The sequence below is a fragment of the Oncorhynchus mykiss genome, chromosome 16, assembly GCF_013265735.2.
Source record: "Oncorhynchus mykiss isolate Arlee chromosome 16, USDA_OmykA_1.1, whole genome shotgun sequence".
In the NCBI taxonomy this organism is placed as follows: domain Eukaryota; kingdom Metazoa; phylum Chordata; class Actinopteri; order Salmoniformes; family Salmonidae; genus Oncorhynchus; species Oncorhynchus mykiss.
This window is the reverse complement of record NC_048580.1, coordinates 27,018,092-27,046,037: the sequence shown is the minus strand read 5'-3', so window position 1 is coordinate 27,046,037 and position 27,946 is coordinate 27,018,092. Positions and strand designations below refer to the sequence as shown.

General features: G+C 41.7%; 1 protein-coding gene across 1 annotated transcript; it reads right to left on the bottom strand.

Annotated features, from left to right (window-relative positions):
• Positions 1–522: 522 nt before the first annotated feature.
• On the bottom strand, positions 523–27,946 carry LOC110492862 (potassium voltage-gated channel subfamily H member 6). The gene is made up of 11 exons (XM_021567337.2): positions 27,664–27,946; positions 7,312–7,752; positions 6,437–6,830; positions 6,040–6,239; positions 5,350–5,602; positions 4,484–4,677; positions 4,206–4,317; positions 3,856–4,116; positions 3,511–3,700; positions 1,670–1,862; positions 523–1,540 (listed from the first exon to the last, which is right to left on the bottom strand). Exons 1-11 carry the CDS (start codon positions 27,802–27,804, stop codon positions 1,256–1,258), a joined length of 2,664 nt encoding a protein of 887 aa, XP_021423012.2. The 5' UTR covers positions 27,805–27,946; the 3' UTR covers positions 523–1,255.

Sequence of the window (27,946 nt, the reverse complement as noted above, 5' to 3'; positions counted from 1 at the left end):
ACCACAGGGCTCTCCAGAGGGTGGTGCGGTCTGTTCAACGCATCACCGGGGGCAAGCTACCTGCCCTCCAGGACAGCTACAGCACTCGATGTCACAGGAAGGTCAAAAAGATCAAGGACTACAACCACTTGAGCCACTGCCTGTTCACCTCGTTATCATCCAGAAGGTGAGGTCAGTACAGGTGCATCAAAGCTGGGACCAAGAGACTGAAAAACCAGCTATCTCAAGGCCACCAGACTGTTAAATAGCCATCACTAGCACATTAGAGGCTGCTGCCCTATATACATAGACTTGAAATCACTGGCCAGTTAAATAATGGAACACTAGTCACTTTAATGTTTATATATTTTGCATTACTCATCTCATATTTGTATATACTGTATTCTATCCTATTCTACTGTATCTTAGTCGATGTTGCTCGTCCAAATATTTATTTAGTCTTAATTCCATTCCTTTACTTTAGATTGTGTATATTGTAAGATATTACTGCACTGTTGGAGCTAGAAACAAGCATTTCGCTACACCCACAATAACATCTGCTAAACACGTATGTGACATATACATTTGATTTGATTTGAAGTGGCTATTGGAGGGTCTAATTAGCCCCTATACCCACTAATTTTCACTCCCTCTGCTTTGGGACATTTGCATATGTCGGAGGAGCGCGTGAATGCGCAAATGGAAGGACAAGGGGAATGGGGGTGACATGGAATTCAGCCTTTCCATAAACAACCTCAACCCCCTCCCCTAGGCACTTAATCTTAAAGGGGAAGTTCAGTGTTTTCCAACTTAATGTTAGATGTTTTTTCACCCTGAAAGTATTTTATGAGCCATGAGAATCGTATTCATGGTTCGGTTTTCTCTGAACAGCCATTAAAGTCTTCAGCTAACCCTAGCCGACGCTAGCAAAAAATCTATGAAAGTGATGGGGGCATTCAGTACTTGTATAAACATGGCCAAAACAACTGTAATCAACTCATTATTTGGTTTGACGTTACCTGATTTAACCTTTTTCATACAGTTCTGCATGCCATGTCCCCATCAATTTCAGATTTTTTTGGCTAGTGATGGCTAAAGTTAGCAGGACTTTAACGGCTGTTTAAGCTCATCCACCTACTCCGATCTCAGTACGTAGGGGTTAGGGGCTGTTAAAGGGCAGGGCCTGGAAATACATGTTTTGCTACTATCTTGCAATCTGTATATGAGTGGAAGCAGTCTGTAGGATCCCAGGTTTGGGGAACTAGGGACAGGGGTCTCAGGTCACAGAAAGCACAGGATCTGAGCGATGTTTCTGGATCTCCGCCTGCCCTGAGGCGTCCAGGTTCCCGGGCAACGAGGGGAAGCGGAGGCTGCCACTTAGTCTGGACGTTTCCATGAGAGACAGTGACCGCTTGACCATCGGCTGGGAGGAGAGTGGCACGGTCGGCTCCATCTCCGGGGTGACGGACATGGTGTCGTCGGACTCTACAGTCAGATGGATACCGCTGGACAGCGACTCCTGGGATTTCAGGGGTAACTTGAGGTCAGGCTGGGCAGAGCTCTACAACAAAACAATCAAGGGTGAGTATTCAGTCACAGGTTGGAGGTTTAACTGCAGTAACACAGCTTCTGTGAATGTTTCAGGTGCTTTGACAGATTTTGTTTTTGTGTTCACCATCAGAATTCCTACCTGCGTGGATGCTTGGTTGTCTATCTGTATGGGTGGGATCTGGTACATGGTGTGCAACACTGGTGCTCCTGTCCCATATAGGCCAGGTGAGTCTATGGCTGACACAGTGCTGTAAGCGGGCGGTACCGGCGTTATCTGCCTTTGGAGCAGCTGCAGGATGACGTTGATATCGGCAGTCATTTGAATCTCCAGTCTGGTAATGGAGGGATAAAGGGGGCAGAAAGAGGGAAGGAAAAGGAGGATTACTAAGTAGCCATGTATTCACTGTTGCCCTTAAAGACCTTCCAGACCTTCTAAGACAACTGGAATGTCTCTCTTGTCAAAGTTAGTTTAACTCCATAAGCTCCAGTTGGTTAATGTGGGGAGTGGGGATACAGCAACTGCTTTTGTTTGAATTGGAGATTGTCCCTTTGAAGGTAAAGTATAAATGAAAACATTTTACTGAGTTACAGTTCATAAATCAGTCAGATTTCGTATGACTGAGAATACAGATATGCATCTGTTGGTCACATACCTTAAAAAAAAAGTAAGGGTGTGGATCAGCGAACAAGTCAGTATCTGGTATGACCACCATTTGTCTCCTATAGCGCTACATCTCCTTTGCATAAAGTTGACTGTGGCCTGCGGAATGTTGTCCCACTCCTCTTCAATGGCTCTGCAAAGTTGCAAGATATTGGCAGGAACTGGAACACGCTGTTGTACACATTGAACCAGAACATCCCAAACGTGCTCAATGGGTGACATGTCTGGTGCGTATACAGGCCATGGAAGAACTGGGACATTTTCAGGCTCCAGGAATTGTATACAGCTGCTTGCAACGTCGGCTGTGCAACATGAGGTGATGGTGGCGGATAAATGGCACAACAATGGGCCTCAGGATCTCGTCACGGTATCTCTGTGCATTCACATTGCCATCGATAAAATGCAATTTTGTTCATTGACTGTAGCTTATGCCTACCCATACCATAACCCCACCGCCACCATGCGTCACTGTTCACAACAGCAAATCGCTCACCCACACAAGGCCATTCATCTGTGACATCTGCCCGGTACAGGTGAAACTGGGGTTCATTAATGAAGAGTATACTTCTCCAGCGTGACAGTGGCCATCCAAGGTGAGCATTTGCCCACTGAAGTCGGTTACGATGCCGAACTGCAGTCAGGTCAAGACCCTGGTGAGGACGACCACGCAAATTAGCTTCCCTGAGACAGTTTCTTCAGTTGTGCAAAACCCACAGTTTCATCAGCTAGGTGAATAAGGTGAAGAAGCAGGATGTGGAGGACCTGGGCTGGCGTGGTTACACATGGTCTGCGGTTGTGAGACCGGTTGGACGTACTGCCAAATTCTCTAAAAGACATTGGAGGTGGCTTACGGTAGAGAAATTAACTTTCAATTCTCTGGCAACAGCTCTGGTGGACATTCCTGCAGTCAGAATGCCAATTGCACGCTTCCTCAACTTGAGACATGTGTGGCATTGTGTTATGGCTTTTATTGTCCCCAGCACACAAGGAGCAACTGTGTAATGATCATGCTGTTTAACCAGTTGCTTGATATGCCACACCTGTCAGCTGGCTGGATTATCTTGGCAAAGGAGAGATTCTCACTAACAGGGATGTAAACAAATTAGTGTACAAAATGTGAGCTAAATAAGCTTTTTTGTGCATATGGAACATTTCTGGAATCTTTTATTTCAGCTCAGGAAACATTTTATTTCAGATGGTATCAGCCAGCGTTGCACCCTAGGTAAATTGAAAATAAGCTAAAACGTGGAGGCTCAACTGTTTGTCTGGCTCAACTGTTGAAAATAGTTTTGTAATAGTAAGCGTGTTGTTCCTCGCACCTGTTGAGCTGTGACTGTAGTAGTTCCAGTCGGGACTCCAGCTCACTGGGCCTCTCCTCTGTGAACGGGGGCGGGTGGTATGAGGTCCGAACCGAAGAGGAGCGCCACTGCCTGTTGGAGTACTGGACCGACTGCCTCTCTGGCCAGTATTGAACATACCCAGACATGTTCGGTGAGAGGTTAGAGGTGGCTGGAAACATTTACAGAGTGAAAATAACAGAACATTGTTGTCGATCAACTGATGTCTTTTGGATTCTTTTGGGATTTTGAATCCGCAACCCTCCGGTCCAGTAATGCTACATAACATACAATTGAAATGGAGGTACCATACTGCTCATACTGTACCTGGTTGAGCCCTGTCCATGGGGGCCTCTCTGCCCACTGTGGCGCCACTAGGGGGCTTCAGCTGCACCACGGAGGGGGAGTATTCCAGCCAATCGTCGTCCGGAGGGTACAGGTCCACCTTGCCCCCTTGGGTTAGGGGCTTGTTTAGGTCCTCGCTGGACTGGGAGCAAGGCGACTCACAGCTGCAGCCCTCCTCCCAGTGTGGCTGTGGGACCGAATGGCGTTGGCGGTAGGGGTACGGGTCGTCCTGGTCCATGCCGTCTGTCCAATGTAGAATGTAAAAAATAAGTCCATACAGCTAGCTTGCTTGATACATACAGACCCTGATTCAACTAATCAACTTAACTTACCAGGACCGTTGCGACAGTCCAGGGAGTGTCCCCTGTGTCGTGGCTTACTACGACTGTATCCACAATCATCACCAGAATCATCAGCCAACAGTATTGGTGGGACCTGGTCAGCCTGGCATACAGAAATAGCAAGACACAAACTGAACACATCCAGTGCCAACAATCCCATTTCATTGGACACAGTGAACCAAAAGGATCTTGTTCACCAATACCATAAATATCCCAAATAAAATGTGTCCATTTTCTCAGTTTAGCCACGTGTGTGTTTTCCTTCTTACGTCTCTTAGGTCAAAGGTGAACTCCAAGTTTGCCCAAAAGTTGTCGGCAAAGCCTGGATAAATGTCTAGAACTTCGAGCAGGTCATCCCTCTGAATCCGGTGCAGGTCACAGTAAGTGATGGCGCGCACGTCAGAGTTGGACTTGCCAGGCTCTGCATACATGTTGATAGGCTCCCCAAAGATGTCATTCTTCCCTACAGGATAGAGGAAGGGAGACAGTGAGAGTAAATGAAGGGGGATGGCATCACTTATCTCATCACAGATGGCTGTTATTTTAAATTCCGAACTATAGGATGTAGTTACTGTATATAATTCATGACATGAGAAGGAGCATGATCTTCAGAAACTACATTTACATTTCTAAAATAGTTTGAAAGACATCAATGACTAACATATAGCTAAAGTCAATGCAGCAGATCTGACACATATTTATTTAACTAGGCAAGTAGGTTAAGAACAAATTCGTATCAACAATGACGGACTACCAAAACGCAAAAGGCTTCTTGCGGGGACGTGGGGCTGGAATTTTAAAAAATTATAATATAGGACAAAACACACATCACTACGAGAACACAACACTACATAAAGAGAGACCTAAGACAACAACATAGCATGGCAAAAACTCAGCATGGTAGCAGCACACAACATGGCACAAACATTATTGGGCACAGACAACAGCACAAAGGGCAAGAAGGTAGAGACAACAATATCACGCCAAGCAGCCACAAGTGTCAGTAAGAGTGTCCACGATTGAGTCTGTGAATGAAGATATTGCGATAAAACTGTCCAGTTTTGAGTGTTTGTTGCAGCTCGTTCAAGTCGCCAGCTGCAGCGAACTGAACAATAGATTGCATAGCCTTCCTTACCCAGTATGGCCACCACGACCTCATCATGAGTGACCTGGATGGTACCGCGAGTGATGAAGAAGAGAGAGTTGAGGATGTCTCCAGAGTGGATGAGTGTATCCCCTGGTGGGGCATGCACAGTCTTGAAGCACATTGCCAGAGCCCGCAGACAGGCCTTGCTGCCCCCCCGGAAAGCCTTGCAGTTTTGCAGCAGACTGCGGTTCAGGTGCAGACATATATCAGCCTGCAAGCACTCTGGAAAACCCTTCAGCACCTTGGGAGGAAGATGGAAAGTCAACATAAATGTCAAAATCAGTCATTTTGCAATAGGGCATTCTCACTGTAAACTGAGTTTTCAGCACTGCAGTTTATTACGCTGGATGCCTTGGGGATTTGAATAGATTTGTTGACCAGAAGATAGTCTACAGGTATAATGCTTTATAACATGTTATAAGCACATAGCCTTTATAATTTCTTAAGGCTTATAATATGTTATTTCTCAATGTACTACACCTTAACTGACTGAAAATGGCTGGTGTTTAGTCAGGATCATGATGGCAGGATTATAAGACATACGGAGGTCATACATGCTCAAGATAAGTCTTACAATGCATTATAACGGCATCATAATGCATTATACCTGCAGGTTTTACGTAAAGTGTTACCGAAGAAAGTGTTTCTTACGAGTTTGGTGGCCGGTTTTCTACTCACTGCATTCATGTCTATGCCATTGGTGTAGGACCAGGCGTGCTGGAAGTACTCCTCCAGGCGGTTGCGAAGCCCGCTGGGGATCTGGTGGAAGCGGATAAACTCCTTGACCCGCAGCATCTGGGTGTGGTAGCGGGTCGTCCCTGAGTATAGGCGCTGGATGATGGCCGACACATTTCCAAAGATGCTGGCGTACATGAGAGCTGGAGGATGAGGAGGAGCCAATTGGGGCTTAAAAAGGCTTCTGTCAACAATTGCACGTTGATAATGCAGTATACGTGACATAATAAAAATATCTTGCAGTTGTTGACATAAGTATTTATGAAATGTACTACATTTGAATGCAGTGTGTATGGATTGTGAATGTTCTTCTGAGTAAATTGAACATTTAGGAACTTACAGCCAATAACCATAACACAGATGGAGAAGAGCTTCTCTGAGTTGGTGTTGGGGGAGACGTTCCCAAAGCCCACACTGGTCAAGCTGCTGAAGGTAAAGTAGAGTGCAGTGATGTAATAGTCCTTAGCGGACGGACCCGAGCCAGGTTCACTTGCGTTGTACGCCTTGCCCAGCTGCTCAGCCAGGTTGTCCAGCCAACCCGTCTCAGTGTAGGGCCTCTCCACGTAGCCAACAGCGTACCAGATACAGGCCAGCCAATGGGCGATGAGCACAAAGGTGCACATGAGCAGGAAGAGGACAGCGGCCCCGTACTCCGAGTAGCGGTCGAGCTTCCGCGCCACACGAACCAGCCGAAGCAGCCGCGCTGTTTTCAGCAGGCCAATCAAGGTGGCCATCTTTAGTAGGTGGCCATTTATTGAGAATAGTAGCGAGGAAATGGGAAAATAGATGCAGAATGAATTGATGGGAAATGGCTACAGGTTACTAGCAAATTTGCTTTTAAATAAGTAACACAGGAAATGTTCATGCTTGTTGTCCCTAGTGGGATCTGAAACCTGCTCTCCCACGGGAGACACCAGCATCTTGACCATTAGATCAAAAGGGAATTCTTTCTTGGACTGATGGCAACTGAATTTTTTAAAATTGCAGACATGGTTACCTCATCACGAGACCATGTGACCAACTCATAACCGCTAAATAAGCTTGAACCTTTATATTGTCTTATAAGGGTTATAATATTTTATGCCTATCTGGTTTGTATTTATTCAGGCTCATTGAGAGATTAACCCACTTTTGATCTCTTATTAAAGGCCTAAAATGCTTTATAATGCATTATACCTGTTGGCTTCAAGTAAAGTGGTTAATATTAATCCCAACTTGCATTATTCTCACCTCGTCAGACCCTGAGCGGAAGATAAGCAGGTCGAAGGGTAGGGCGGCAACCAGGTCGATGGCAAACCACCCCTTGAGGTAATGCACAGCGATCTTCCACGGCTGGGTCACCACCTCGTCGTTGGGGTTGACGAACGTTGTGCGAAAGTTGATCCCGATATCCACGATGAACAGCACATCCACCATGAGGTCCACCATGTTAAGTGGATTGCAGGTATAGCCACAACGCCGCCGCAGCGAGTCCCCACGCTCATCCAATAGGAAGGCGGCCGAGTAGGGGGTGAAGAGGGCTGTGTAGAGGACCAGGAGGAGGATGACCCAGTCCCACGCCGCTTTGACGGGGCTGTAGTGCAGCATGGTCCATGCGTGGGTGACCGGGGCCTCGATTTTGTACTCCGGCAGGACGTCAGCACCCAGAGACAGAACCTAACAGAGATCCAAATTATATTTGAGAGTTTCATTAGCATAGAGTGGTGCCAGAGGCATTCAGCAAGTGCTCGCACACCAATTACTAATCAATACTTATTACTTTGTTAATTCGATTTGAATTAGTGCAACCTGCTGTAGCCTATTGATTGATTGTGTATATGTCCATGTATTGCTTTTCTCAGTAAACAGATACGGTGCCTTGAGAACGTATTCACACCCCATTACCTTTGCCACGTTTTGTGTTACATCCTGAATTTAAAATATTTTTTTTGGGGGGGGGGGGGTCACTGGCCTACATACAATACCCCATAATGTCAAAGTGGAATTTTTACAACTTAAAAACTGCAATGTTTTTAGTCCATAAGTATTCAACCCCTTTGTCATGGCAAGCCTAAATAAGTTCAGGAGTAAAACTTTGCTGAAGTCACATAAATTGCATGGACTCACTTTGTCTGCAATAAGTGTTTAACATGATTTGTTTAATGACTACCCCAATCTCTGTACCCCCATAAACTAGGTCTCTCGGCCGAGCAGTGAATTTCAACCACAAAGACCAGGGCAGTTTTCCAATATCTTGCAAAGAGGGGTACCTATTGGTAAATAGGTTTTTAAAAAAGCAGACATTGAATATCCCCTTTGAGCATGATGAAGATTATTTACACTTTGGATGGTGTATCCAGTCATTACAAAGATGCAGTTGCCAATGTACCCAGTCACTAACTCGGTTGCTGAAGAGGAAAAAGCTCAGGGATTTCACCGAGGCCAATGGTGAATTTAAAACCGTTAGAGGTTGATGGCTGTGATATGAGAAAACTGAGGATGGATCAACAACATTGCAGTTACTCCACAATATTAACCTAATTGGAAGAATGAAAAGAAGGAAGCCTGTACAGAATAGAAATGTTCAAACACATGCATCCTGTTTGCAACAAGGCAAGACGCGATCGAGACACAAGGGTGAAATATCAAAACAAACTCTGAACCAACTATATTCATTTGGGAACAGGTTGAAAAGTATTAAACATTTATGACAATAGCTAGCTAGCTTTCTGTTGCTAGTTAATCTGTCCTCTACTCCGACAATGAATCCACAGATGAAAGGGTAACGTTAAACTGGGTTAGTTTCTAGTAATCTTCTACAGGCTTGTTCTTTGGACTTTATATGGTGGTTGGCAACCAACTAAGGTGCATTACCACAACATACTGGAGTGTGGACCTCAGTTCAGCTTCCAATCACCCACCTGGGTATATGATCCTAAAAACTAATGCGATGGGAGAGGCAGGACTTGCAGCGCGTCACAAATAGAACCAAGTTCTATTTTAGCGCCTGGCTATACAGACGCTTGTTGACACGCGTGAGCAGTGGGGGTGTAATGATTGAATAACATGTATGTGTAAATGTATTTTGCAGCCCACGAGACGTGAGCTGTGTGGTCAGCATGTAATACTGCCAAAGAAAATTGCTACGCAATTAACTTTGTCCTGAATACAAAGTGTTACGTTTGAGGGCAAACCAATACAACACATTACTGAGTATCACTCTCCATATTTTCAAGCATAATTGTGGCTGCATCATGTTATGGGTATGCTTGTATCGTTAAGGATTTGAGTTTTGAGGATAAAAAGAAACAGAATGGTGCTCGGCACAGAAAAAACCTAGACAACCTGGTTCAGTCTGCTTTCCATCAGTAGGACAATAACCTAAAACACAAGGCCAAATCTACACGAGTTGCTTACCAAGAAGACCGTGAATGTTCCTGAGTGGCCAGGTTACAGTTTGGACTTAAATCTACTTCAAATCTAGGGCAAGACCTGAAAATGGTTCTCTAGCAATGATCAACAACCAATTTGACAGAGCTTGAATATTTAAAAAAATAATAAATAGCCAAATGTTGCCCAATCCAAGTGTGGAAAGCTCTTAGAGACTTACCCAGAAAGACACAGCTGTAAGTCAAGTGGTATAAATACTTTCTAAAGGGACATGTTACATAGAGGGTGAGATTGAAATAGGCTCATTTATACTCGCATTGATGTACATTTCTGTCTATTGTATTCACTATTCAAAAACATAAAAATATATATTCAAGCACTTCATCCACCATGTACTACATAACAAACACACACAAAAACAACAGTTCTCAAAGAACAAGTTTTTTTATTTTATTTTTTTACTTGTTACTTAAAATGTTTAATCTTACCTTGAACGTAGTAATCTGCGTAAGAAAAACTAATCTGTGGTTTGGATTTGTAAATATCTTCTGTAATTGTTTCCCCATGTTATCCTATTGTGTTTTTGGTTAGCCATGACTAAAGTAAGTTGAAGTTGGTGGTTTAAACCAACACTGGATTACAGTTTCTCCTAGCCCACTTTCAGGGTCAAAATAAATGTAAATATATATAAAAAAATATATATTGTTCTTTAAAGGTCTAATGCAGCTGTTTTTATCTCAATATCAAATTATTTCTGGGTAACAATTAAGTACCTTACTGTGATTGTTTTTCAATTAAAATGGTCAAAAAGAAACAATAGCTTCTTAGCAAAGAGCAATTTCTCAAGCAAGAATTTTGCTAGGACTGTCAGTGGTCTGAGTGGCGAGGGGAAAACTAGATTTTATTTGCAGAGTTTTGGAACTCTTTCTTTTTGGTCTACTAACTAATTTACCGCCTTAACAAAGCCATCCAGACCAGTTCTTATGGACAAAGTAGTCAACTATTGTCTATCACAACCCCAGCATAGCAATAGTGTCGCTGATGAACTCCAGATCACATAGAAAAGACAACAGATAGCTAGCTAGCTGTAAGGTATTTTCTCCCTTTCACATTTATAGTTGGAGAGGAATAAGGGATCTTGCTGTCTGATAACCTTGTCTGTGATTATGTTCATAATCAATCAGGCGTGAGATCGGGGGAACACCTGTGTTTACAAACTGACTCTAGTCCTCAAATACTGTCCCATCTGGTGGACATCTGTGAACTGACTAATTTGCATAAATTGTTGTTCAAAGCAGCATGTGGTCCTGCCTCTCATGAGTGCCGCACCCCGACAAACACACAATACTGATTAGTGATGTTCGGGTTGACTCATAACCCACTGTCCCAACGGTTTAACTGCGGGCCCAGCCTGGACTAGACATAGTAACATAGTAAACATAAATCCGGCACTCAAATTAGTATGACTTGATACGTTTGGTATGGTTACATAAGACAGATGGTTACTTACTTACAAATGTACATTTCTATATCATAACACTAGATATGTTGACATCAAAGTTAACCTTTCTGGCGCAGGCGTTCCACAAGCGACCCACCTCAAAAACATCCGGTGAAATTGCAGAGCACCAAATTCAAAATACAGAAATAGTCATAATAAACATTCATAAAAAATACAAGTGTTATACATTGGTTTAATGAATAACTTCTTGTTAATCCAGCCGCTTTGTCAGATTTCAAAAAGGCTTTACGGTGAAAGCAAACCATGTGATTATCTGTGGACAGCGCCCCGCTTACAAAAGCATACACACATTTTACAACCAAGTAAAGGAATTACAAAAGTCAGAAATAGCGATAACATTAATCACTTACCTTTGAAGATCTTCATATGGTTGCAGTCACAAGAGTCCCAGCTACACAATAAATGTTTGTTTTGTTCAATAAAGTCCCTCTTTATATCCCAACCACTCAGTTTTGTTGGCACATTTTGTTCAGTAATCCACTGGCTCCAAGGCGGTCAAAACATGCAGACGAATACATCCTAATAGTACCGGTAAAGTTAATCGAAACATGTCAAACGATGTTTCTAATTAATCCTCAGGTTATCAATTGTCTAAATAATCGATAATATTTCACCCGGACAATAACGTATTCAATAGAAAGGAAAAACAACGAAGGGCGCGCAATCGGTCACGTGCACAAACCAGCTCTGCATTCTTCCTCAGTCCACTGACAAAAAGAGTCTCATTTTTCTTCATTTTTCAGAAAAAAAGCCTGAAATAATGTCTAAAGACTGTTGACATCTAGTGGAAGCCGTAGGAACTGCAATCTGGGTCCTAACCCATTAGATACTGTATCGGCATTCAATTGAAAATACCCACATCAAAAAAATCCCACTTCCTGGATGGATTTTCCTCAGGTTTTCGCCTGCCATATCAGTTCTGTTATACTCACAGACATTATTTTAACAGTTTTGCAAACTTTAGAGTGTTTTATATCCAAATATATGCATCCTGGCTTCTGGGATTGAGTAACAGGCAGTTTACTTTGGGCAAGCTTCTCATCCAGATGCCGAAATACTGCCCCCAAGCCATAAGAAGTTTTAAGAAACTGTTAGTTTCAACCTTTGATTCACTGTAATTTTGATTATGCCTGCTCTGCTTGGTATAGTGGGCTATCAAAAAAGCTGGAAAAGAGAATTCAGGTCATGCAAAAATAATGTTCAGGTATACAGTGCCTTGCGAAAGTATTCGGCCCCCTTGAACTTTGCGACCTTTTGCCACATTTCAGGCTTCAAACATAAAGATATAAAACTGTATTTTTTTGTGAAGAATCAACAACAAGTGGGACACAATCATGAAGTGGAACGACATTTATTGGATATTTCAAACTTTTTTAACAAATGAAAAACTGAAAAATTGGGCGTGCAAAATTATTCAGCCCCTTTACTTTCAGTGCAGCAAACTCTCTCCAGAAGTTCAGTGAGGATCTCTGAATGATCCAATGTTGACCTAAATGACTAATGATGATAAATACAATCCACCTGTGTGTAATCAAGTCTCCGTATAAATGCACCTGCACTGTGATAGTCTCAGAGGTCCGTTAAAAGCGCAGAGAGCATCATGAAGAACAAGGAACACACCAGGCAGGTCCGAGATACTGTTGTGAAGAAGTTTAAAGCCGGATTTGGATACAAAAAGATTTCCCAAGCTTTAAACATCCCAAGGAGCACTGTGCAAGCGATAATATTGAAATGGAAGGAGTATCAGACCACTGCAAATCTACCAAGACCTGGCCGTCCCTCTAAACTTTCAGCTCATACAAGGAGAAGACTGATCAGAGATGCAGCCAAGAGGCCCATGATCACTCTGGATGAACTGCAGAGATCTACAGCTGAGGTGGGAGACTCTGTCCATAGGACAACAATCAGTCGTATATTGCACAAATCTGGCCTTTATGGAAGAGTGGCAAGAAGAAAGCCATTTCTTAAAGATATCCATAAAAAGTGTCGTTTAAAGTTTGCCACAAGCCACCTGGGAGACACACCAAGCATGTGGAAGAAGGTGCTCTGGTCAGATGAAACCAAAATTGAACTTTTTGGCAACAATGCAAAACGTTATGTTTGGCGTAAAAGCAACACAGCTGAACACACCATCCCCACTGTCAAACATGGTGGTGGCAGCATCATGGTTTGGGCCTGCTTTTCTTCAGCAGGGACAGGGAAGATGGTTAAAATTGATGGGAAGATGGATGGAGCCAAATACAGGACCATTCTGGAAGAAAACCTGATGGAGTCTGCAAAAGACCTGAGACTGGGACGGAGAATTGTCTTCCAACAAGACAATGATCTAAAACATAAAGCAAAATCTACAATGGAATGGTTCAAAAATAAACATATCCAGGTGTTAGAATGGCCAAGTCAAAGTCCAGACCTGAATCCAATCGAGAATCTGTGGAAAGAACTGAAAACTGCTGTTCACAAATGCTCTCCATCCAACCTCACTGAGCTCGAGCTGTTTTGCAAGGAGGAATGGGAAAAAATGTCAGTCTCTCGATGTGCAAAACTGATAGAGACATACCCCAAGCGACTTACAGCTGTAATCGCAGCAAAAGGTGGCGCTACAAAGTATTAACTTAAGGGGGCTGAATAATTTTGCACGCCCAATTTTTCAGTTTTTGATTTGTTAAAAAAGTTTTAAATGTCCAATAAATGTCGGTCCACTTCATGATTGTGTCCCACTTGTTGTTGGTTCTTCACAAAAAAATACAGTTTTATATCTTTATGTTTGAAGCCTGAAATGTGGCAAAAGGTCGCAAAGTTCAAGGGGGCCGAATACTTTCGCAAGGCACTGTATACTGAATGTCCCCCCCTAGGACCCACATAGGGGTACAGGAGTTACAGGAGGTGGGCTTGTTGCCTTTAGAGACTAGAGTGGACCTTTAAACTTAATCATATGTTTGACATCTTAAATGATAGTGTCCCAGGTTATATGGAAAAACACATTTATTTGGTCTATAACCAACACAGTTACAATACCAGAGCTAGTGTTATGTCTTGTAAAATCCCAAGAGTAAACAGTAATGCATGGAGCACGTTTTTCTGTACAGGCATTTGTCTATGGAATAGCATACCCCGGGAGATCAAGCAAGTAGAAATAGCTTTAAAAAAGCAGGCAAAGGTTTTGATTGGGACAAGGTTGTCTAAGTAAGAGAAACAACTCCACTGCCCCTTGTGCCCCCTACTGCTGGTCAGGTGTATTTATTTGAATGATAGGTATATGAAATGAATAGATTGTTTTAATGTGAAATGAATATGCCTACCTCCTCATGCCTTTTGCACACAATGTACTCTTTCTTTTTTTTCTACTGTGTTATTGATTTGTTTATTGTTTACTCCATGTGTAACTCTGTGTTGTTGTCTGTTCACACTGCTATGCTTTATCTTGGCCAGGTTGCAGTTGTAAATGAGAACTTGTTCTCAACTAGCCTACCTGGTTAAATAAAGGTGAAATATATATATTTTAAATATGGTTGATTTAAGGTTAGGGAAACGTGCAGTGAATAATGTATTTATGGTTGTTTGTAAAATTGAGGACCACTTTGAGGACCACTTTGGAAACCAGCGTTTGAATTAATGCAGTCAAGTGATATCCTCTGGGTCCACATTGTACCATTTGTTGTATATGTCTGTTACCCAAAATAAATTAAATTCGACGTCTAGAAACCCAAAGGTTGACTTTGAATCTCACCACGGAGAACTTTAGCATTTTAGTCAATTAGCAACGTTAACTACTTACTACTTTTTTAGTTACTTTGCCACTGCTTAGCATGTTAGCTAACCCTAACTCTTTTAGCTAACCCAAGCCTAAACTCTTTAATCTAATTGATAAACTTAAACTTAACCCTAACTCCAACCCAGCTAATGTTAGCCAGCTAGCTAACGTTAGCCACCTAGCTAGAATTCATAACTTATCATACATTTAGCAAATTACAAATCATTGTACGTTTTGCAAATGTATAACATATAATATGAATTGTAATTTGTAACATATCATAAGAAATGGGTGATGGACATCCACAAATGAATACATACCCTACTAAATGGAGTGTCCTGGATTTACATACAGAATAATACAAAATACTCAGACCAGTTTGGCGGGCCGGTGGGTTTAGGGTCATGAAATATTATTGTGTGGATGAAGAGAGTGCTGGGCGGGATGAATAAAGAGAAAACAATACATGAAAAAAAATCATAAAATGTATAATTGTTGTGCAATTTATATCCATCATTTTGGTTTTTCTTTCATTATTTTTAGGCTATCTAGCATTACTGCATAAGCTTTAGGGCCTGACTTTACATGTGCCAAATAGCCTACATGCTAATCGCTAAACGCTTTTAGGAACCATCAGAAAAAGTTAACCCTGATCCAATGAAGCAAAAAGGACAATGTTTGAGTTTAATTCAGTAAGGGAAAAGCTGTGAAATGGAGAGTTGAAAATAAAGAAAAGGGAGGGCCAGAAAAGTAAGGGTTGGGAAAGATTTAGCGTAATGGAAATAGAGGATGATAGCAATGCCTACTTTACAGTATGTTTGATGATTGTGAGGCGCTATACACATTTGACTGTCACAAGATGGGGACTTCAAATAGGCCTAAGGCACGCCACGGTAACTTTAACCTACTGTTCAAATGGGTTAAATGGAAACTGAAATCTGGACACTGACTGCATGTCTATAACCAATCCTTAATATTAACTCCTGCAGAATTAACTATTTCTTGCAGTAAAATGATACACCAAATGTAAAGAATTTGACTCGGGAACAAGAGTGGAGAAATACGTATTTCATTCAGCATCTTCAGAGAATAAGAATGCACAGTTAGCACCTCTAAAGATGTATATATCTTTATCAGCATCATAAAAGCTAATAGTATTTTAACCACATAAGATTTCAGTTGGGCCTAGATGCATATTTGATTAGAAACATGTCATTTTCACAGCTTACTGTTTCATATTATTTTGTTGTTATTTATTGCATTTTCTCCCTGGTCCCTAAATGTCTTTGCTCCATGAAAGAAGCAGAGATGACAAAGTTTTTTCTGATGTTAACTAAATTGAAGCATTTATTCTATCATTTATGACATTATTCTGGTAGGCAAGGGTGTATTAGTCTCCTACACTCTACAAATTAGGGGTTCAACAAATGTTCTTCTAAGATCTAAGGTCCTCAACGTTCTTGTCACTGAAAATAGCCCCAAAAAGGTTCTTCCAAGAACACCATAGGAGGTGGGATTCATTGAGGAACTGCCTTAGTCGGTGGGGGTTCTTGCAGGACCCTAACTGCCCAACTGAACTTTTGGAATTGAAATTGAAAGGACAGCAGGTGCAGGCACTTAACTGAAACATTTTAATATCTCAATTAAAGTGAATGCACCGGCTGTCCTTTCAAATTCAAATCCAAAAAGTTTCAGTTGGGCAGTCCTGTAAGAACCCCCACCAACTAAGGCGCAACACAATTCAACAGATGTATTTGGCATGCTGACTGCAGGAATGTCCACCAGAGCTGTTGCCAGAGAATTGAATGTCGTTTTAGAGAATTTGGCAGTACGTCCAACCGGCCTCACATCTGCAGACCATGTTCAAACACGCCAGCCCATGACCTCCACATCCGAAATTTTCACCTGCAAGATCATCTGAGACCAGCCAACTGGATAGCTGATGAAACTGAGGAGTATTTCTGCCTGTAATAAAGCCTGTTTGTGGGGGAAAACTCATTCTGATAGGCCCACCCACTGCGGAGCAAGGCCCAGCCTATGTCCTCCCACGTCCACCCATGGCTGCGTCCCTGCACAGTCATGTGGATGTATTTCAAGGCCTACCTTCAAACTCAGTGCTTCTTTGATTGACATCATGGGAAAATCAAAAGAAATCAGCCAAGACCCCAACAAAACAATTGTGGACCTCCACAAGTCTGGTTCATCCTTGGGAGCAATTTCCAAATGCCTGAAGGTACCACATTCCTCTGTACAAACAATAGCACGGAAGTATAAACACCATGGGACCACGCAGCCGTCATACCACTCAGGAAGGAGACGCATTCTGTCTCCTAGAGATTTACGTACTTTGGTGCGAAAAGTGCAAATCAATCCCAGAACAACAGCAGAGGACCTTGTGAAGATGCTGGAGGAAACAGGTACAAAAGTATCTATATCCACAGTAAAACGAGTCCTATTAACGACATAACCCGAAAGGCCGCTCAGCAAGGAAGACGTCACTGCTCCAAAACAGCCATAAACAAGCCAGACTGCAGTTTGCATCTGCACATGGGGACAAAGATCGTACTTTTTGGAGAAATGTCCTCTGGTCTGATGAAACAAAATATAACTGTTTGGCCATAATGACCATCATCATGTTTGGAGGGAAAAGGGGAAGGCTTGCAAGCCGAAGATCACCATCCCAACTGTGAAGCACGGGGGTGGCAGCATCATGTTGTGAGGGTGCTTTGCTGCAGGAGGGACTGGTGCGTTTCACAAAATAGATGGCATCATGAGGTAGGAAAATGATGTGGATATATTGAAGCAACATTTCAAGATCAGTCAGGAATGTAAAGCTTGGACGCAAATGGGTCTTCCAAATGGACAATGACCCCAAGCATACTTCCAAAGTTGTGGCAAAATGGCTTAAGGGCAGCAAAGTCAAGGTATTGGAGTGGCATCACAAAGCCCTGACCTCAATCCTATAGAAGATTTGTGGCCAGAACTGAAAAAGCTTGTGCTAGCAAGGAGGCCTACAAAATTGACTCAGTTACACCAGCTCTGTCAGGAGGAATGGGCCAAAATTCCCCCAACTTACTGTTGGAAGCTTGTGGAAGTCTACCTGAAACTTTTGACCCAAGTTAAACAATTTAAAGGCAATGCTACCAAATACTAATTGAGTGCATGTAAACTTCTGACCCACTGGGAATGTGATGAAATAAATAAAATATGAAAAATAAATAATTCTCTATTATTATTCTGACATTTCACATTCTTAAAATAAAGGGGTTATCCTAAGACAGGGAATTTTTATTAGGTTTAAATGTCAGGAATTGTGAAAAACTGAGTTTCAATGTATTTGGCTAAGGTGTATGTAAACTTCAGACTTCAACTGTATTTATGTTCATTATATAAGCAGAAACATATCTAAATTAGGCCCAAAAATATTCTGTACCTTGTCCCCAAAAAAATCTGATGTCTCTGACTGTAGCCTACAGCACAATTTCTATAAGCCAGCATCATACCATCCTGCATCCTACTGCTGGTTTGCTTTTGAAGCTAAGCAGGGTTGGTCCTGGATGTGAGACCAAATGCTGCTGGAAGTGGTGGTGGCCAGTAGGAGGCACCCTTTCCACTGGTCAACAAAAAATAACAAAAAATAAATATCCCATTCCCCCAGGGCTGTGATTGGGGAAGTTGCCCTAGGGGGTACCATCTTTGTCTCTTTTTTTGGGGATGTTAAACAGGTGTCTTGACTCTCTGTGGTCACTAAAGATCCCATGACACTTACCATAAGAGTAGGGGTGTTAACCCCGGTGTCCTGGCAAAATTCCCAATCTAGCCCTCTAACCATCACGGTTACCTAATCATCCCCAGCTTACAATTGGCTCTTTCATCCCCCCTCCTCTCCCCTGTAACTATTCCCCAGGTTGTTGCAGTAAATGAGAATGTGTTCTTCGTCAACTTATCTGGTAAAATAAAATTAAAAAAATATTTGCGGGTTGGTGTAAGCCTCAGATTTTCACTTTATCACATATAGTCAGGCTTGCGGCAGCAGTGTGCATTCATGGATGCCAGGGGGAGGCAGGCTTCCCCAAATATTTCACCCCAAAAAATGATGAAATAATTAATTTTGTCTGTGTGGCTGAATCTCACAGGAGAAATCATCAGAGCGCTGTCTGTGTAGGCCATGTCTGTGTAGGCCATGTATCTGATGCTGTCTGGAACAAAAGATTATGACATGTTGCCTCCGTAGCGTTTGATAGATTCCAGCAAGCATTTGGCCTCCCTTTATATAAAAAAATCGAATAATTAGACAATCAGAGTTGAGCTGTGCCCAACTGTGGGTCGTCCTGGAGCAGTAAAACAACGGTTTGGATTTGGCTTCACACCAATCAAATCACATCTTTGAGCAAATGTTATCATTGTCAGAAAAACGTGTCCATTTCTGATCTGCTTGTGTTGATGTTCTGCGTCGCTAGCTTGCTGAAATGATCCCTTTCCTAAAGCCTTGGATGGCGATGGGGATTTGGACTTGTGGTTTTGACTTAATTCTCTGTACATAACAATGATTATGATGGAGATTCTGATCCAACCATAAATTCATATATTGTGCGAATGGCTTGAGACAAAGTTTGATATGTAGCTGTCATGACGTTGAACTGGGGGATAGGTTTATGACAGTCATAAATACCTCTTCCCCCCTTTTTCCTCTCTCTACCCTACTGAGGTTACATTTTTTTTTAAACTTGGTTAACATAGAGATTCTGGGAACATCCGTAGGTGGGAGGAAAATAACTATATTCTGGTAATCCGAACAATTGAACATATGCGGTGGTACTTAATGAATATGATGTCAGTTCGGTTGTCATCTGAGACATTCTCATCAATGATAAGATGACATAAACTCTACAGTGGAAAGTCTACACATCAGAGTTATCGGATTCACATGGAATTGTTGTTCAATTTAAATGTTTGAATATGAAATTATTTGTGACGGGATGAAATGTGATTTTAGCTTCTAAAATGTGAGATGTGGGTTTTCATAAGTTAGCGCTGCTCACTCAGTGGCCCGCCCACGTGAAGAGACAGAGGTTGTAAACTATGAAACACACCCCTTTCTCCCTTCCTATATAAAGCCTTGACGACAACATAACTTTCTGTTCCGGGAATGTAGGACGACGGTCCTATGTCAGAATGGTTCAGATAATAACTACAGAACGAAGCCAACATCAGCGTGAGCGTTGGTTGCGAATGGTATGAACTTTGAACTCTTATTCACTACAGAAGTGATATCTCCTAGTCGTTGTGTTAGCAACCGCAGCTGCAAACGCAGGTTAGGAAGGAACAGACAGAGTATCCCGTCTACCACACAACAACGTTACTACAACGTATCCAATTGACCACCAGAGACATTCTTCAAAGGACTCGGTTTGGCAACCCGGCCTTGATCTACCACCAACCTACTGAAGCTCAGAGTAAATAATTTAGAATGCATAAGATACTGTATTTATGATAGCACAGCTTTTTCCCTTTGTTCCTCAGTCTCCCGCCTTTCACTCAACCCAGCCCCTTTTCCTTTGTGTAACAAGCTGTCATATCTGTTCCGCCCGCTAGGGACGTTTTCCTTTATGACGTAGTTTGTAATCAAGTTATGATTAATTGTGTACATGTGTGATTCTGTGTGATTAGTTAGGTATTTAGTAAATATATAATTAAACCCAATTTTGTATTGCTGATTCAACTTGTTAACCAGGGGTCGTGCAGATAAAAGGATTTACAACTTTCAGATGAGACTGAATTAAGGTGACGATTGATATGGACGGCTATTGATGTAAAATATTACTAGGTCTTTAAGAGTTTATTCAAAAGATAACAGCTCCATAAATATTATTTCGTGGTGCCCGACTCTCTAGTTAATTACATTTACATGATTAGCTCAATCAGGTGATATTAATTACGGAGAAATTATTTTATAGAATAGCATGTCATATCATTTAATCCGGCATAGCCTAAGACACGACATAGCCTAGGAGGCTCACGTTAACTAGCTAGCCAACTTAGCTGGTTCATTGTTGCCCATATGAGGAAGTTAGCCTACCAAGGTAAAATGCTTGCTAGCCTATGAAAACAAAAAGCCATAGACTGTTTTGCCAACATGAGAGGAGGACGGCATTGGTGTTCAAGTAGTCTACAAGTAGGGTGAGTCCCCAATTTATAACAAAAAGTTTTTGGTATCTTTAAGTTTGTTTTCAGAGTATTAAACTAAGCATGCATAGCCTTGTTGAGTTGATGATGTTTTAAATGTTAAAGTTGAAATAGTCCTGGAATAGCGGAGGCAGTACTCCAATTGTCTTTGTGCTGACTTGTGATAACTGTTGTTTAAAATCAGTAGTTGTTTAGTAAACTGTCAAACATTAACTTGCTTGAACATGCTGCAGGTTATATAATTGTTTTTTACATGCAATATTTGCTTTGTTGTTGCTCTCCGGATGTTGCTCTCCGGTTTTATGATGAAACAAACTTGTGCATAGTTGAATTTATTCCGCCACTGTGTGATTTGTCTTTTTATTGTCACAGCCTTATTGTATATCACAGTGGAGTATGAATGAAATGGTTATAGAGCAAACAACGCAAATATCACAACAAAAGCAATATGGCTTTTTTTACTGGCTTTGCTTCCCCAGCGATTTTAATTAGCAATTGTGGGCAGTCGCAGGTGAAAAAGCAGCTGACCCCGCGCACCACTAATACCGACCCCATTTGAATAAAAATAGAACGTAAGAGAGAGAAAGAGAAAGGAAGAAAGAGGGACACAGTAAGAGAAACCAAAATGTGGAAAAGGGGCAAAGAAACCAGAGACAAAGGAAGCCTTCATAAATTATTTATAAGGCCTACATGCTTCAGATATCATTAATAAGCATAAAAAGAATGGGAAAAGGTTTTTGGCCCATATGGAAAAGCACCAGATGTAATGACATTTTAGGCTACATCACCTTCTACTATGACCTTGTTTATGCATGATTTGTGAAGCATCTACACTGAACAAAAATATAAAATGCAACATACTAAGTTTTGGTCCCATGTTTCATGAGCTGGAATAAAAGATCCCAGAAATGTTCAATATACACAAAAACCTTATTTCTCTCAAATCTTTACATCCGTGTTAGTCAGCATTTATACTTTGCCAAGATAATCCATCCATCTGACAGGTGTGGCATATCAAGAAGCTGATTAAACAGCATGATCAATACACATGTGCACCTTGTGCTGGGGACAATAAAGGCCACTAAAATGTGCAGTTGTCACACAACCCAATGCCACAGATGTCTCAAGTTGAGGGAGCGTGCAATTGGCATGCTGACTGTAGGAATGTTCACCAGAGCTGTTGCCAGAGAATTGAATGTTAATTTCTCTACCATAAGCCACCTCCAACGTCGTTTTAGAGAATTTGGCAGTATGTCCAACAGGCGGCACAACCGCAGACCACAAGTAAGGCGTTGATGATGTCAATGTTTTGAACATCGTATCCCATGGTGGCGGTGGGGTTATGGTATGAGCATGCATAAGCTACGCACAACGAACACAATTGCATTTTATGGATGGACATTTGAATGCAGAGAGATACCCTGACGAAACACTGAGGCCCATTGTCGTGCCATTCATCCGCCCCATCACCTCATGTTTCAGCATGAAAATGCATGGCCCCATGTCGCAAGGATCTGTACACAATTCCTGGAAGTTGAAAATGTCCCAGTTCTTCTATGGCCTTCTTCCTCACCAGACAGGTCACCCATTGAGCATGTTTGGGATGCTCTGGATTGACGTGTACGACAGCGTGTTTCCATTTCCCACCAATATCCAGCAACTTTGCACAGCCATTGAAGAGGAGTAGGACAACATTCCACAGGACACAATCAACAGCCTGATCAACTCTATGCGAATCCATGAGGCAAATTGTGGTCATACAAGAAACTGACTGGTTTTCTGATCCACGCCCCTACCTTGTTTTTTAAGGTATCTGTGACCAACAGATGCATGTCTTGATTCATAGTCATGTGAAAATCGATAGATTAGGGCCTATTTCATTAATTTAAATTGACTGATTCCGTTATATGAACTGTAACTCAGTAAAACTTTGAAATTGTTGTATATTGTTTAAAATTTTTGTTCAATATACAGTACCAGTCAAAAGTTGACACACCTACTCATTCCAAGGTTTTTATTTATTTGGACTATTTCCTACATTGTAGAATAACAGTGAAGACATCAAATCTATGAAATAACACATATGGAATCATGTAGTAACCAAAAAAGTGTTAAACAAATCAAAATGAACAGGTGTGCCTTGTTAAAAGTTAACTTGTGGAATTTCTTTCCTTAATGCGTTTGAGCCAATCAGTTGTGTTGTGACAAGGTAGGGTTGGTATACAGAACATAGCCCTATTTGGTAAAATACCAAGTCCATATTATGGCAAGTACAGCTCAAATAAACAAAGGGAAACAACAGTCCATCCTTACTTTAAGACATGAAGGTCAGTCAATACGGAACATATTAAGAACTTTGAAAGTTTCTTTGAGTGCAGTCGCAAAAACCATCAAGCGCTATGATGAAACTGGCTATCATGAGGACCGCCACAGGAAAGGAAGACCCAGAGTTACCTCAACTACAGAGGATAAGTTCATTAGAGTTACCAGCCTCATAAATTGCAGCCCAAATTAATCCTTCACAGAGTTCAAGTAACAGGCATCTCAACATCAACTGTTCAGAGGAGACCACTTCACTGAACCACCACTAAAGTACACCAATAATAAGAAGAGACTTGCTTGGGCCAAGAAACACAAGCAATGGACATTAGACCAGTGGAAATCTATCCTTTGGTCTGATGAGTCCAAATTTGAGATTTTTGGTTCCAACCGCCGTGTCTTTGTAAGATGCAGAGTAGGTGAACGGAGGATCTCTTCATGTGGTTCCCACCGTGAAGCATGGAGGAGGAGTTGTGATGGTGCTTTGCAGGTGACATTGTCTGTGATTTATTAAGATTTCATGGCACACTTAACCAGCATGGCTACCAAAGCATTCTGCAGCAATATGCCATCCCATCTGGTTTGCGCTTAATGGGACTATCATTTGTTTTTTAACAGGACAATGACCCAAAACACACCTCCAGGCTGTGTAAGGGCTATTTGAGCAAGAAGGAGATTGATGGAGTGCTGCATCAGATGACCTGGCCTCCACAATCACCCAACCCAACCCAACTGATATGATTTGGACCACAGAGTGATGGAAAGCATTCCTCATGAAGCTGGTTGAGAGAATGCCAAGAGTGTGCAAAGCTGTCATCAAGGTTACTTTAAAGAATATAAAACATATTGATTTAACACTTTTGGGGTTACTACATGATCCAATATGTGTTATTTCACAGTTAGGTCTTCACTATTATTCTACAATGTAGAAAATAGTAAAAAAATAAATAAAAACCCTGGAATGAGTAGGTGTCTCCAAACTTTTGACTGGTACTGTATATAGGGCTCATGAAGACAATGAATGCTCTATGAAGCCTTTAAGTTGATGTCCATTTCAATTTGATTTAATTAAATGTGCTAAGCACCTTTTGACAGTCATGGCCATGGGTCCCATACATGCATTATAGACTGCACAGTACAAAACTACACCCTGTTGTCCTTCACTGATATCAAACACACATTATACCATGGCACTGGACCAGGATACTGTCCCTGGGGCTCCAGCAGGCATAGATTGGACAGTGGCAGCCAGCCATTCTCCACACCCAGGAGACATAACATCTATTCAACCACCGTAGTGATTTTTCCACTAGCGGGTCAACCACATTGCCTCCCACGTGCCCTAATACTGATACCAGGCATCAATGATTTCCCTGTAGGGTGCCAAGTCAGTATGAGTCACGGGTTGGAGGACAAATCTCAATACACCAACAAAGCACCGCATTGAGCATATAAATTCAGTGAGCGATCGGAGACAGCTCTATGCAAGTTGTGTAACTTTGATTAGAAATGTGTGTGGAGAGGTGGAGACCTTCCCCTAGAATGTTTTGCCTTTCTATTCTAATTTATGGCATTTCTACACTAGTTTCTACATTTCTACACTATTCCTCTGTCCCTATAGTGGAAATGAGGCCTACTATTGACATGATGAAATATGATATGACTAACTAGATGAATTGACTGCTATGTGTGACATCATATGGAATTAAGATGTTCATGATGACAATAATTCCAAGTGCTTACTCTGTCTCACAATACCAAACTCTGATAAGCCAACTCAAATGTTGCTATCTGAGATATACAAACACAGTGATACTGAATCCTGAGGAATACTTAAATATAATATGCTTAAATATAATATACATATACACTACCGTTCAAAAGTCTTGGGTCACAACTTCCTTGTTTTTTAAAGAAAGAGAATTTAGCTTTTGTCCATTAAAATAACATCAAATTGATCAGAAATACAGTGTATACATTAATGTTATAAATGACTATTGTAGTTGGAAACGGCAGATTTTTATGGAATATCTACATAGGCGTACAGAGGCCCATTATCATCAACCATCGCTCCTGTGTTCCAATGGCACGTTGTGTTAGCTAATCCAAGTTTATAATTTTAAAAGGCTAATTGACCATTAGAAAGCCCATTTGCAATTATGTTAGCACAGCTGAAAGCTGTTGTTCTGATTAAAGAAGCAATAAAACTTCTTTAGACTAGTTGAGTATCTGGAGCATCAGCATTTATGGGTTCGATTACAGGCTCAAAATGGCTAGAAACAAATAACTTTCTTCAGAAACTCGTCAGTCTATTCTTGTTCTGAGAAATGAAGGCTATTCCATGCGAGAAATTGCCAAGAAAGATCTTGTACAATGATGTGTACTACTCCATTCACAGAACAGCGCAAACTGGCTCTAACCAGAATATAAAGAGGAGTGGGAGGCCCCGGTGCACAACTGAGCAAGAGGACAAGTACATTAGTGTCTAGTTTGAGAAACAGACGCCTCACAACTGGAGGCGACTCCGGGATGCTGGCCGTCTAGGCAGAGTTGCAAAGAAAAAGCCTTGTCTCAGACTGGCAAATAAAAAGAAAAGATTAAGATGGGCAAAAGAACACAGACACTGGACAGAATTAAATCTGCCTAGAAGGCCAGCATCACGGAGTCACCTTTTCACTGTTAACGTTGAGACTGGTGTTTTGCTGCTACTATTTAATGAAGCTGCCAGTTGAGGACTTGTGAGACTTGTGAGGAGTTCTTTGTTTCTGGCCATTTTGAGCCTGTAATCAAACCCACAAATGCTGATTCTCCAGATACTCAACTAGTCTAAAGAAGACCAGTTTTATTGATTCTTTAATCAGAACAACAGTTTTCAGCTGTGCTAACATAATTGCAAAAGGGTTTTCTAATGGTCAATTAACCTTTTAAAATGATAAACTTGGATTAGCTAACACAATGTTCCATTGGAACACAGGAGTGATGGTTGCTGATAATGGGCCTCTGTAGATATTCCATAAAAAATCTGCCGTTTCCAGCTACAATAGTCGTTTACAACTGTAACAATGTCTACACTGTATTTCGGATCAATTTGATGTTATTTTAATAGACAAAAAATGTGCTTTTCTTGCAAAAACAAGAAAAAACACATTTCTAAGTGACCCCAAACTTTTGAATGGTAATGTTCAAGCCCTTAACCAACAATGCAGTTTTAAGAAAATGGTTTAAAATGGCTGTTTAGAAGCCTCTTGGACCAAGACTTGGCACTCCGGTACCGCTTGCCATGCTGTAGCAGTATATGACTAGGGTGGCTGGAGTCTGACAATTTTTAGTTCCTTCCTCTGACACCACCTGGAATAGAGGTCCTGGATGGCAGGAAGCTTGGCCCCGGTGATGTACTGGGCCGTACGCACTACCCTCTGTAGTGCCATGCGGTCCGAGGCCGATTGAGCAGTTGTCATGCCATACCAGGCATACCAGGTTTTCTTCTATTGGATTTTGTCTGTGCTTAGCTCTATACTATTTATTTTTATCCCCAAAAACTCCCTAGTCCTTGCCGATTACAAGCATACCCATAACATGATGCAGCCCCCACCATGCTTGAACATTTGAAGAGTGGTACTCAGTGATGTGTTCCGTTGGATTTGCCACAAACATAACATTTCATATTCAGGACATGAAGTTAATTTTTTTTGCAGTTTTACTTTAGGGCCAAACAGGATGCATGTTTTGGAGTATTCGCTACAGGCTTCCTCCTTTTCATTCTGTCATTTAGGTTTGTATTTAGGTCATGTTGTTGATCCATCCTCAGTTCTCTCTTATCACAGCCATTAATAAACTAACTGTTTTAAAGTCACCATTGCCCTCATGGTGAAATCCCGGAGCAGTTTCCTTCCTCTATGGCAGCTGAGTTAGGAAGGACACACTTCCTTGCTCAAAGTTTTTTTTTACCCATCTACCAATAGGTGCCCTTCTTTGTGAGGCATTGGAAAAACTCCCTTGTCGTTGTGGTTGAATCTGTGTTTGAAATTCATTGCTCAACTGAGGGACTTTATAGAAAATTGTATGTGTGGGGAACAGAGAGGAGGAAGTCATTCAAAACTCATGTTAAACACTACTTGCACACAGAGAGTCCAGGCAACTTATTATGTGACTTGTTAAGCAAATGTTTACTCCTGAACTTATTTAGGCTTGTCGTATAACAAAGGGGATGACTACTTACTGAATCAAGACATTTCAGCTTGACATTTTTTTTATGAACATAATTCCACTTTGACATTATTGGGTATTGTGTGTAGGCCAGTGACACAATCTACATTTAATCAATTTGAATTCAGGCTGTAACACAAAATGTGGAAAAGGGGTGTGAATACACTGTATACATTTTTATACTATTCTTATGTATACACACACACCACCCTACCTGTGTGACCTTGTCTGTGACATTCTGTGTGCGCTCCTTCACCTTAGCTGGAGCAAGGAGCTCCACCCTGGAGGTCGGGGGGGACAGCATGTCAGGTTTGAAGGGAGGGGGGGCCCGGTTGGCTGTTCCCCAAGTCTTCATTAGGTCCGAGTCGGACGTGGAGTTCAGCTGGCAAAGCTGGAGGTCTGATGGAGCTCCAATGTTCCCACCAGACAGGTAATTCGGGGCCAATGACAGGAGACAAAGAAAAACAGGCACCCATGTTTAGTTAAAGAGACAATGA